Here is a 12,462-nt window from a genome sequence, read left to right as displayed (position 1 = left end):
GAAATATGGTGAAGTGGAGAATCAAGTGCTGCCTGTACATGAAACACTACAGAATCAGATCAACTCCTCCTATACGTAGTCTGCAAGGCACAAGTGCCATTATACCCACTCATGGCATTCTACTGGATAATGGCACAACTGCATCACCTACCACAGCTGTACAGCCCACAGCTGTACACCACGTGTGAGGCAGACCTCATTCTACTCCAGCCCTAGAACCAGGAGACTCCGAACAACGTGCAACTCCAGTTTTCCAGCCTACGTCAGTCATGTAGCAGAGAGGACTATATGAATAACAGACCCTCCCATTTACACACAAATTATATCATCTCCACCCACTCTTACAGCCACAAATGAAAACCTCTGCAAACTCGGTCATCTTTCTCAGTGTTGCATTTCCCTCATTTGAAATGATACAAGTGAGGGGGGGAAAAAGGGCTGCTAACTGGCTCTTACACCCCTGTATTACAATTACAATTACAGCCCCAGACCTCCAAGCCATCTGATGGTTCCAATTCCAAGCTCTGCTAATTTCCTGCAGTCTTCTCTCTCTGGCTTGTTTATCCCAAATGGCTACATGAGCACTTTCCGTCTCACGTGTTCATGTTAACAGAGAGGCACTGGCACAGGCTGCCCAGAGAAGCTGTGGATGCCCCATCCCTGGAGGTGTTCAAGGCCAGGTTGGATGAGTCCCTGGGCAACCTGATCTAGTGGGTGGCATCCCTGCCCATGGCAGGGGGGTTGGGATGAGTATTATACTGGTGTGACATTAATGGTTCCCCTACAATGATCTCATTGATAATATCAGCCTGACTTAAAACATCTAGAAAGCAAAGTTGCTCAATTCTATTCCATCATGTGAACCAGATATTTTGAAAACACACCAAAAAATACAATTGTACTACCTAAGACCACCCTAATTTTAATATTTCATGTGCAATTAAACCTTATAATTAGGATCGTACACAACATTTACCTGTAAATGAAAATTCACTAACAAAAGCAGTTCATAACATTTTCAGAAAAATCTAACAAACACCTGTCCCAACATACCTTCTATCTAACCCATCAAAGACAGAAACTTCAACCAATATAATCTGCAAGATCATCAACAGTTAAACTTTAACGAGCTTTTTACAAGTCTGCTTCTGTAGGAAAAGCTATCCATTACTTAAAACTAAGGTCTGCCACAGGAAAATAATTCAACAAGTTGTATGACTTCAGGGCTTTCACTCACTATCTTTGCTCCACTGTCAATATATTTCAAACATTCAGCTTTGGATTCTTCTAAATTTAGCTCCTTCAGTTGCTATGACACCTGCACCAGAATGAGTATTGCACAACACTCCTTACCAGGTGAAGCAAATGGATGATGAGCCATTAAAAAATAACCTTGTGCTCCTAACTCAAGTAATCCCTAGCTGGTAGCATAAACCACTACCAACTACACTGTTCTCATCTCCTTTCCGCATCCCCTCCTCTGAAGAGATATAGGAAACATTCTATACTCTCACGACACTACAGTTCAACAACGACAACTCTAAATAGACGGATGTGAAGGAACACGGTCAGCTACGAGCAGTCACATGCACCTGAACCTTTCAATTGCTATTAGAACACCAAACACAAGGGGCTGCAGCTAAACAGCCTCTTCCCTTCTTGATGGAGATGCCAGTTCAAGCAGCCTCTCTCCAGCTCAATCATTTACTTTGCCACACATGCGTGTACACACAAAAGCATATCCTTCTCTGACAGGCATCTATACAAGTAATTATAATTATGAAGACCGATAGTAACCACATTAGGGTACTAATCTATCAGAAGAGTAACTCCAACAATCAAATGTCTAAGTAGTAATTTTCTACAGTTCTCCATCTGCTTCACTGCACAACCCCCCAAGCAGGTTGAGAGGCACAGATGACAACAGCAATGGGGCAGAAATATGCAGCCAGAACTAGGAACTGTTTCAAACCGGGCCAGAACAATGTAATTTCATAAACATTCAACAACGTATCTGCTTGAGATAAATGCAAATATATCTGCTTGCTGTCATTTATATGCTTTCATATATGGACTGACATTCAGAATTTGGGTTGGCTTTGTTTTGTAGATCAGGTTGTGGAGTGGAAACAGAGGGTGTTACATCAGTGCAGTTGTTGCAAGTCTTCAGACTGAAGCAAAAAAAAAAAATGGTACAAATATTTCCAGCTATACTCACTTGCACTGAAAGCAAGTCAAGAGACACTGCTGAGCCTTCTCCCTGCACCACAGACAGATCTTCAATTAAATACTCTATGTCCCTAACCTATTTTGCATAACTATTTTCACCGTTCTCTTTTGTGCAGTTGTCCACAGTACATGCAATGTTTTGATGATTCTTTCATTGAAAACCCAGAAGTTGCAATTACATGTTCTTAGAGAACAGAACAGGGCAAGAAGGATTTAATAGTATGAACTCAGTTTTGCACCAGTTATTAAAATAAGACTTGTGTTTTATGGTCTAACTTTAAATTGCTTACATCAATTTTTACATACCAAACAATTTACACAGTATATAACATATACAAATTGAAGGAAACAAATATTTTTTTCTTGTTAAATATGTAAGATGTGGCACATATACACTTTTTTTTTTTTTTTTTTGAAATAAAAGAAAACCCAGTGCCCTAAATATCACAGAGTACCTCAGGTGGCATCACATGGCTATGATTAGGAATGTAGATCCTAAATGCAGCATTACCTTTAATAAAAGGACAACTAATAACTTTAATTCAAACCACTTCAGTATTTTAATGCTTTGCCTTTATCACACTAGTTTCCTTTTCATTGAATAAATCTGCAAAATATCTGATATATGCACATTTTCTTCCATTTCAGTATATAGTTATGAATCTGTAAAGTAATTTCTTACCTGTGCACCAAGATCTTTCATATAGGGCCCAAGCTCGCTGAAAAGGTCATAGCCTTGGTGGAAAAAAGCCAAATGGGCGTACATAAATGATAACATCTGGAAGAAAAGAAGTAGATATTTAAAAAGCTAAGTATTTCAGATATCACAGAAATATGTTCTTTAATTAATCTACATGAATAAACCAAACAAAAAAGGGCAAAACAAATTCCATGGTTATTTTCTGGTATGTTGTCATCTTGCCGCTTTACATCAATATCTTGTGCAGCTTCCTGTGTTGTAAATAAATATGAGAGGCAAAGGCAGCTAAGAACCATGCCAAAAATCTCAGAAACGAGTTACGGGATTAACAAATAAAAGCTAGTTAAGGGCAGAAAATTACTTCTGATTCTTGTAATCCAAAAAACTTTTGTTAACTCCTGTTTAATTAGGCTGTGTACAATAGAGAGGACTACAGAATATATTAATGATCCAAAACCGTAACTTCCATGAACACAGCTGAGAAGAATGTCCAGTGTTAAGAAAGGAAACAAGTTGGGAAGATGCAGAGCACAACGGCAAGCAGCTAGAAAGCTGCAATTCAACTGAAGTTTTTGATATCTTTAAATAGCATTTAAATTAAATACAACTTTAGACCTTTGAAAGAAAAGCACCATTTTATCTGGTAATCTATTTTGCAGACAGCATACTAAAGCATATTATGTACTAGCTGACTAAGCTATTTATTCAAAAACACCATTTTTGTAGAAAGAGCTGAAACCATCTTAGAGCAGACTACAAGTACTTATCGTTTAGAAATGAACATAACAGGCATAAATAGAATTCTCGGCAAAGTTCAATTTTAACTGTGAAACACTTTATTAAGGTTTTCACTGCTCTTTTTGTTAAGTGTTCATATCTGAATCGTAATGATTACCAAAAACCAGCTAAATATCTAAGCGAGGTTATAGTAAAGGCCAGGCCGACCACCACAAAGTGCCAACTGTACTACTAACGTTTGATGGGCAAAAGGACAAGTTCACTTCATACATTGCTTTGCAGTCACATGTTTAACTTTGGATGTATTTAAATATATTCTAATACAGAAATCAAAGTGTATCTTACCGATTTTAAGATTTCTGATCTTCTTTTAGACTGAAGAACATTGATCTAGAAAAAATAAGTTGCTTATTTTATTCAATTTGCAAGTTCCTCCCACAGAAGTAAGCTTCAGATTCATTCCAAATAATCATACCAAAGCTTAAAACATCAGACAAATATAACTCAGTATCTGATTTCACAAAGCACTTTCAAAGCTGCAGAAGATGCATGCTAATTTAGTAATACCGCAGTTATATTTAATTAAAAAAAGTTATAAAAGCTTGCAAAGCTAGAATTCCACAGTTATAGCCCCACAAGTAAGGAAGTTGTGACTCATTTCCCCTTGGGCTAACACCATCTCAAGTGTCCTAAAACTTGGATATAGCCCCAGCCACTGAAACAAGCAAGATTGCGACATCTACAATAAGTAGCGTTTCATATATACTTGCACTTTTAATCTGGCTGAAGTCACTGACCAACAGCATTGTCCTAGAACCTTGAAATATTTCACATTATGTAGAAAGAGGGACATTTTATTTTTGACGTTCATCCAATTCTTCTTTGTTCCCTAATCTTTCAAGTTGCCATCCTGCATTTTACTACATTTTCTTTAAAAGGTCCGTAGAGCAGGAAAAAATGTGCAATTTTGTAATTTAACACCTCTAGATCAGTTTAAAGATTCCAGCAGAAGAAATAAACTTACTGAAGCTATAATCAAAATCAGACTGCACTTCCATACTTAAACAATCAGTACTTTGGAAAATCATCTGCAGCAAAAATAATTAAAAACCGTACAGAACAAACCCTCAACTTACAGGACAAAAAAAAATAAATAGAGCAAAGCAATGGTTTTGAAGTACAATTTAAAGTCAATACAGCTATAAAGAGACTGCTGTTGTGAAGCCACTTTTCCAGCAGAAGAGTCATCTGAGTAGAAGGGATTCCTATGGGTGAATTCATTTTATGACTGCACTAAGAGATGCTGGAACTTATCCTCGTTGCTATAAATGCACCTTTATCACAGGAACTGTTCAGCTTTAGAACATACAAATTCCAGAAAGCAAGTGAGTAGCAGGACAATGCACATACAAGGTACTGGCCTACAGCAATGTAGGCAAAAAGCCAAGTTTCCCCCCAGCTCTCTGACAGCTCTGACAGGTCTCTGCCACTTTTTTCTCTTCCTAAGCACTGGAGTCTCCCTTCCTTCACCTCCCTCCCAGGCTCCCCAACACTGCTCTGCTCTCATAGCACTGCACAGAAGTGCATGAACATAAGCAGCAGCCTAAGAGGGCAAGGAGGCACCCACTATGCTGCAGTCACCCCAGCTCCCTGTCGCTGCAGCACTGGGTGAGCTGAAGCAGGGTCCAAGCAGAGCAGCCCAATGTCAGACTGATGGCACAAGCCTCTGTAGCTGAGAAACAATGACCTGGGCTCTGAGAGGAGCATTTCAGCTCAGTAATGAGAACAGCACATGCTGCTAGCTCAAGTGAGAGATGTCAAACTCACACCATTTGAGTACAATTCCAATGCACGTCTCTAATCCACTTTATTGAAACGCGAGCAGAGAAAAGGGGGCTCTAAGTCAGCAGCTCCAGTCTCTTCCCATCACACTCACTCAAATCATAATCTCTTTAGGCAGCTCACGTGGTGGGACCCCGTAACAGTGAGGAGCAGAGTGCTGTAACAAGCTACTGTTTCAAAACTTCAGCTGGGCTTATAGGACTGGGCACTATAATTTCCTACAGCACAACAGATGCTCGATTGCACTCATGGAAAGGGTGTTAGTACAGTGAAGTGCTACATAATTCACCTGACTTCTCAAACATTGAAATGAACTTTGTCCTTGGTGTCCAAGAAGCAAAAAACCAGGGCTGATCACTGTGCGCACTCCAGCTGATCGGATGGACAACCTCTCTAATAGGGGCTTTGAAAATGCCGCCTCACAGACAATACATATGCACAGGCAACATACACAATTTAAAGAACATGAACTAAGCTTTGAATAACCAGCTGGACTGTCACAAATCAAGATAACTCTTGATATGAAACCAATTTTTAAAAGGATTTTTCTGTGTTTGTATGATCATGAGAACGCCAGACACATTTAGGAGTTCACACCCCTTGTGCCGTCCGAGTTACACAGTCCTGTTCTGCTGGAGTTATGGGAAACCATGAGACATGAATTGGAAGTGTCCATAAAAATATTATTATTTCACAGGCTTCAAAACAGTAGGACAAAGAACACCTCAACACTCTACAGTAGATCCATACTAAAAAGCAAAACAGTAATGTTCTTGACTTCACCCATGGCACAACAAAGTCCTAGGTTCCAGATAAAATGGGATTTATTAAATAAAATTCAAAGCAAACAACTGAAATTGTAGAAATAGACAACATTCTAGATCACAATTATCCATTGGATCTGTGTTTGCTAGGCTACAGTTTATTATTGTTTTATTTATTATTATTACTTGAAATACTTAAGGAACTACAGCACAGAAGACTTACAAAACACATTTAGGTAAGTATTGTTAAATTTGAAGAAATAACATTATTGCTGCGCTTACCTGAAGAACGTAATCCAGAGCTATGTGCCGAAAACATTTCCGTGTTGCAGTCAAAATATTTGTTGCTTCCTCTACTTCATGTTGCTTATTTCTTTGAACTTGAGCATTTTTTACTAGAGCATTCTCTTTTTCTTCACTAACTTTTTCAAACTGTTTCTTTGCATCTTTGAATTTCTTAATATCTCTAAAGAAAATGAAAGATAGATGGCAAATGAATTCCAAAGCACGAAGTAATTGTTTAAAAGAAACACTAAACAGACCCTGCTTGTGACTGTTAGAGCTAATTTCTTTGTTTTCGCATTCTTTTAACAAATGCTCATAACAAATAGAAATCATACAAAGTATGATGGCAGCCTTCCTGTCCTCCTCTTTTGGGGAAAGGATAAACTGAAATTTAAATGCATCTCATGCTCACAGGGAAAAGCTTTAGTAATGACTTTTTTTCTAAGGCTGGACAACAGCACGTAATTTAAGATTAATAACTTAAACTGTTATGATTTCAACATCTCTGCAGCTGGGTTTGAAGCCTCTGATTTTGAGTGATTTTTGCCAACTTTAACATACATTTCTCAACCTATGGCTGATGGCCTTCAGGAAAAGTGTTTCACCAACTCTCTGAAATCACATGCTTTTAAATTCAATTTTATGATTTTCCCATTACAAGTCCAAGTTGACTTACTCTTTAACAAAAGTCTGAAGCTGTGCTTTAATTGATCTTTGGGTTTGGTCAAACAGGATCTGAAAGAAAAAGTATTAATATGTAGTTCAGTAATTTTGGCACACTCACAACTTTTCATTTTAGATATGCACAGACAGTACTTAAGAATCCTTTCTGTAGCCCTTTCTAAGCCATGGCTTTCTCACCTGATTGAGAACTCTTGACCTAACAATAGCTTCTGAATTTATTCTGTGTGTCAAGCTGAATACTTTTCCACATTATATTTCACATCCAGGGTTAAAAACATCTTTGAAATCCTTTGCAGAACTTCATTACGTAGCAAAAAAGAAAAAAGGAAATAGTAGTATAGCAATAAAATAAGGCTGATAATATTGCGCCAGCTCACATAGATGTTTATACAGGAAGGAACTAGTTTGGAAATTGAGTTACCCATGGCAAAAAATATTTTACCTTGATGTTGCACCAAAAAATAATTATTTCTTAAATTCTGAGAGGCATCTGGATTTTGAGGAATTGGGCACCAATCTTCCAACGCTACAGTAAGTGAAGCAAAAAAATCTTTCACAATACCTTTGGAAAAAGATGGGTTTGAGTTAAGTGTGCCCAAACCGGCATTGCTGCACGCCCATTTGCAGCAACACACTGTTGGCACAGTGCAGAGATGCTGACGCACGGTGCAAAATCAAAAAAGTGGAGTGGAACCACAGTCACCAAAGCAACAGCAAAAAGTCTAGCAAGTTATGTGAAAGCAGAGTGTACCTCACCTTCTGTGAAGTCACCTGTTCTGTTGGCACCCAGACAAGTTCAAGTGCAGCACCAACGGCACAGCAAACTATTTGTACAGCTTCACTAATGCAACTCAGCTTTGACCCACATTATAACTCAAATCCAGTTCTTGTCTTTTAAAGATGACGGGCAGCCTCCGTTCATGAGCTACATGTACGTTGAACCACGTGCTTGATGGTGCGATCTGGACAGATCTTGAGGTTTAACCCAAGATCAGGAAGTGGATTTAAATACTTAAATGTCAGGAAGATCTGTTTTTTTCTTCATAGGTCAAAACCAAAGCAATTTGAGGCACAGTTTTAGCACAAATACATGTGGTTATCATGGAGAATTAGAAAAGAACTCTTATTAAATCTATCAATATCTAACACCAAAATATAAAACCCTTCAAAATTGAAGTTGATACTGAAAATGTAAAAATACACAAGTAATTAATAACATCTTCAGATAATAAATTTGTAAATGAAAAACACCCGCAGCTGAACTGCTAAGAAGCAGGATTGCTCCTTTTTTGAAGTGTTCTAAGCCATGCTTCTTAGCGACTTCCCTAAGATTTGGGGAGCCTGAGGGAACAGGAAGGGAATAAATCAACTTATTCAAATTGGAAAGTTTGATAAATTTGTGAAGTTTCCAAGGCCAAAGCACACCTGAATGTTTGACAAATTATTTTCTCTTACGCCCCCAGAGATCCTGGTAAACAAATGAAAATGCACATTTCTTCAGCTTTACACCTGTCTTTCACGTTTCAGGACAGAATGGAACAGGTCAATGGCAACAGGACAAATCCTTTCCCTATCTATCACTGTGCTGACTTGAAATGATGCCCTCATTTCCCACTCTTCTACACCTCCCATTCTGCATTATTAAAAAAAATAAAATGAAGAGGTAAAAGAATACAAGGAAGCAGCAGCTGTTCCAACTGAACAGAATCTCTTCCAAAGGGTACAGATTTAAGCATTAAATAATACCATTGACAGAACAAGTAAAGAACTCAAAGTTTCAAGTCCAATAGTGTTTTCTTGAAACATGTTCTCAGTTTTTGTCACCCTACTCACAAAATCTGGAGGGGTGGGGGAACATGTAATACCAAGTTCTGACAGCAAAATCCTTACCAGCTTGGTTTTTTTCCTCTTTCTAGAAAAAATGAAGGTCAGAAAATACAACTGAGTGTAAGTCATCCACTAACAGTGGTACCATACCCTCTATCCAGTCTCCATTCTTGAAAGCTTGAGACCAAACAGGGTAAAACACTAAGCAAAGCTGCTCCAACCTCTGAGGTGACCTTGCTTGAGGCCAGCAGTTGGACCAGACACCTCCTGAGGCCCCTTCTAACGTGAATTATCCTTTATCTAACAGTAATACAAGGAGCATTCTGAAGATCCTGTTTGTATTTTCACTTAGTGGGGAAAAATAAATCAGAAAAAAAACACACAACAGATAACTAGAATAGATGAAGCACTTCTTGACAAGCTGGAAGTCATACTGGGACTACTCCCACTGCTGACATTTAAGCTTGCCAGTGCCTGAGGAGTGCACCAATCAAGATCAATACAGAAAGAATATAACCAGATGGCAACTCCACCGATTACTGGACTCCCAGAAGCATGAGCCTTATAATTCTACTTACAGTAACAGTGGGGAGGGCATATTAGGCAGAAAAATACACACAATTTTCCCAAAGGAACAGAACAAACTTCCCAGCCCATGATCCGACTACCTTTACACCTTCCAGCACATTACCTTTCACATGCTACAAACCAAGTCTGAGAAAACTGCGATGTGCCACTAGCTGTAAAAGCCACCTGTCCCCCTGCCACATCATGAGGATGTCACATCAGTCTGGTCCTCAGCCTTTTCCATAGCTACGCCACATACAAGAACAGAGACAGTAACCCACATCCCACTGGGACTATCTCCTACCCCTTCCCTCTTTTTCCTGCAGGGTGCCTGCTCCTCCTTTCTTCCTCTGGCTTTCCCCCACTCACAGGGGCTCTCCTGCCAACATGGTCAGCAGCTGAGCTGACACTGAGCTATTAAGTCCTGCTGAACTAAGCAGATTCACAAAAAGCTAAGCCAGGTCACAGCGTAAATCTGACAAAGCCCTACTTTAGAATCCCATCCCATGCCTCACTCCTTATGCTCGTGCCTTTTGACAGGAGCCACTGTTCTACTCAACACACTTGAGCACAGCAAGGAAGTGGAAGGAAAAAGCAGGACGGAAGACAAGAAGAACCCTACTTTGATATGCAAAGTTTTCTTTTAATATGGCTTGTTCTTCGCTATCTGCACTCAAATTGCCCCAGAGGAAGAGCTGGGATATGCACAATCTTTGCCAAAGCCACAATCATGTAGAACAAGAATAACAGTAAGAATGTAGGACCTAGGTGAGGTGTGTCAGAAGGAGCATACTTATAGCAACGACATGGTTAAGAGGGTAACCAGCAGCAAGTATCACTGTGCACTCACTTCCCTCTCTACAATTTTCATTATATTTCATTAAGAGGTACAGATACCCAACTCAACAGTATTAATCCACTTCCCTTTGTTTTCCTTCCTTTGAAGCGTGCATTTTAGAAAACGCTGTTCAAACAATTTTGTTAGCATCAACCTAAAGTTGGCCCATAAAATGTAATGAGGGGAAAAAAAGACACAGCTTTAAGCTCCTAGTGGTGGAAAAAAAAAAAAAAACAAAAAAAAAAAACCACCAAAACCACACTCCCAAATTTTTAAGTGCCCTGCATATCTTCAGCACTTCGGAGATGACTAAGTTGCTTTCCAGCAATTTTCTGGAAAAGGAAAGAAAAGCAGAAGGTGCCAAGGGGAGAAGAAAACAGAAGAAAGAACACACACCTTTGGCTTTCACAACACAAAACTGGAATCTTTTGTCAAAGGAGGAAAAGTCAGTTTTCTATCCAGGCAAAACTGAGCTTTCTGATGAAGTCTGATATGCGACAAGTCACTATTGGGCATTAATCCCAGTATTTTCTCCTTTCTTTACACTTTAACTTGCTCATATATCCCAAAAAGAAAACTATACAAACATTAGAGGTGCTTTGTTTTGTGCATTACAGAGAACAAAAAAAGGCAGAAAACACAGGAAAGATAATCAGCATTCCAGGGAAGAAATATGCTCATAAATTGCCACTGCTGCCCATCAGTGTGATTAAAATAAACCAAGAATCATCTGTCCTACTGCAAGCACAGCAATGGACTTCAGCAAAGCTTACAAATTCCAGACAAAAAAATAAAGATAAAAAATTTGCAGAGAAGTGAATATTTATAAATATTCCATATGCATTACAAACAAAACATTTACAAGCAGCAAATGATGAATATTTAATAACACTCAATTAGTAACTTTTCAAATACTATCAACAAGAAAAAACTCTTATTATTCTACTATTAAATATAACTCAACTTAATATATCAGGGTCTTATTCCATCTAAAGATACTTACATTGTGATAATTGATCATTTCCTGTAAGGTGTCAGAGAACTTTGTCAAGCTAGTCTGTAAATAGGCAAAAATACACAAGTTGTTAAAGTTCAGTCCTACTAAATACACAGCACAAAAGCAATGTTTACGGTGTTTGGTAAGAAACTTAAGAATCAATTTTCCTTAGTATGATTATTCCAACTAAAACCATTATGCTAGGAGAACACAAGGATATCATCAAGTAAACGTATTACAACTACAAGCAACAACAAAAAAAATGTTACTGCTACCTACCTACATATAAAGGACCAAACTGAAGCAAAGCAGGAAAAATACAAATGAAGTTGACTAAGCTATGGGAAGTCTGCATGTTTTAAAACATAGATTTACAATATTAAACATTAATAAAGATGGAGTACACTAATGTTAAACACTAACTCCAAAACCCAATTAATATGTCATAATAATCAGAATACACATTTATTGTGGGAACTGCTGCTTCACAGCTGGTATGTTTAGCAACATCAACATGAATCTGTAGAAATAATGTCTCAATTAAAAACAGTTAAAAAATAACAATCCCTAATATAGTTGGCTAACTGCTTATCTGACAGTAAGTGTAAGAAAACCTACTTGGAATCAAATAATTGAGTATGTGATAATAAGTAAAACCAAGATGAGTTTTAGGGATTTTGTCATCACTTGGTCATCAAGTTACGACCACGTCCACTTCCAGACAACAGTCTCAGGCACACACAAGAGCTATACTGAAGTTCACGGGCATTACATAGTCAACCAGTGTGAAGACACACACATGCGACTCACATTCTGTAACATAACGTGCATTAAACATGCATGATATACAGACATCTGCACATAATTACACCTATATATTACACAACTTCATTTCAAACTAATACACATGAAACATGAGGTGTTCCAAATTAGCTTAATGAGATGTCAATCTGAGGTTACAACTTCAAAGTTGGCTCTGTACATTTAAAAA

General features: G+C 38.3%; 1 protein-coding gene across 2 annotated transcripts in view; it reads right to left on the bottom strand.

The window, feature by feature from the left end:
- Window positions 1-12,462, bottom strand: part of ACAP2 (ArfGAP with coiled-coil, ankyrin repeat and PH domains 2) — a 64,051-nt gene that overhangs the window by 33,232 nt on the left and 18,357 nt on the right. For both annotated transcript variants that reach the window (XM_084291712.1, XM_084291713.1), the window contains exons 4-8: window positions 11,478-11,531; window positions 7,235-7,293; window positions 6,556-6,739; window positions 4,013-4,057; window positions 2,912-3,007 (exon numbers count right to left, since the gene is read on the bottom strand). In XM_084291712.1, the coding sequence (XP_084147838.1) occupies window positions 2,912-3,007; window positions 4,013-4,057; window positions 6,556-6,739; window positions 7,235-7,293; window positions 11,478-11,531 (438 nt within the window). The remainder of the gene's footprint in view (window positions 1-2,911; window positions 3,008-4,012; window positions 4,058-6,555; window positions 6,740-7,234; window positions 7,294-11,477; window positions 11,532-12,462) is intronic.

Source organism: Netta rufina (assembly GCF_964035555.1).
Source record: "Netta rufina genome assembly, chromosome: 9".
Lineage (NCBI taxonomy): Eukaryota > Metazoa > Chordata > Aves > Anseriformes > Anatidae > Netta > Netta rufina.
Note: the sequence above shows the minus strand (reverse complement) of the source record. Positions and strands in the feature narration are given on the sequence as shown.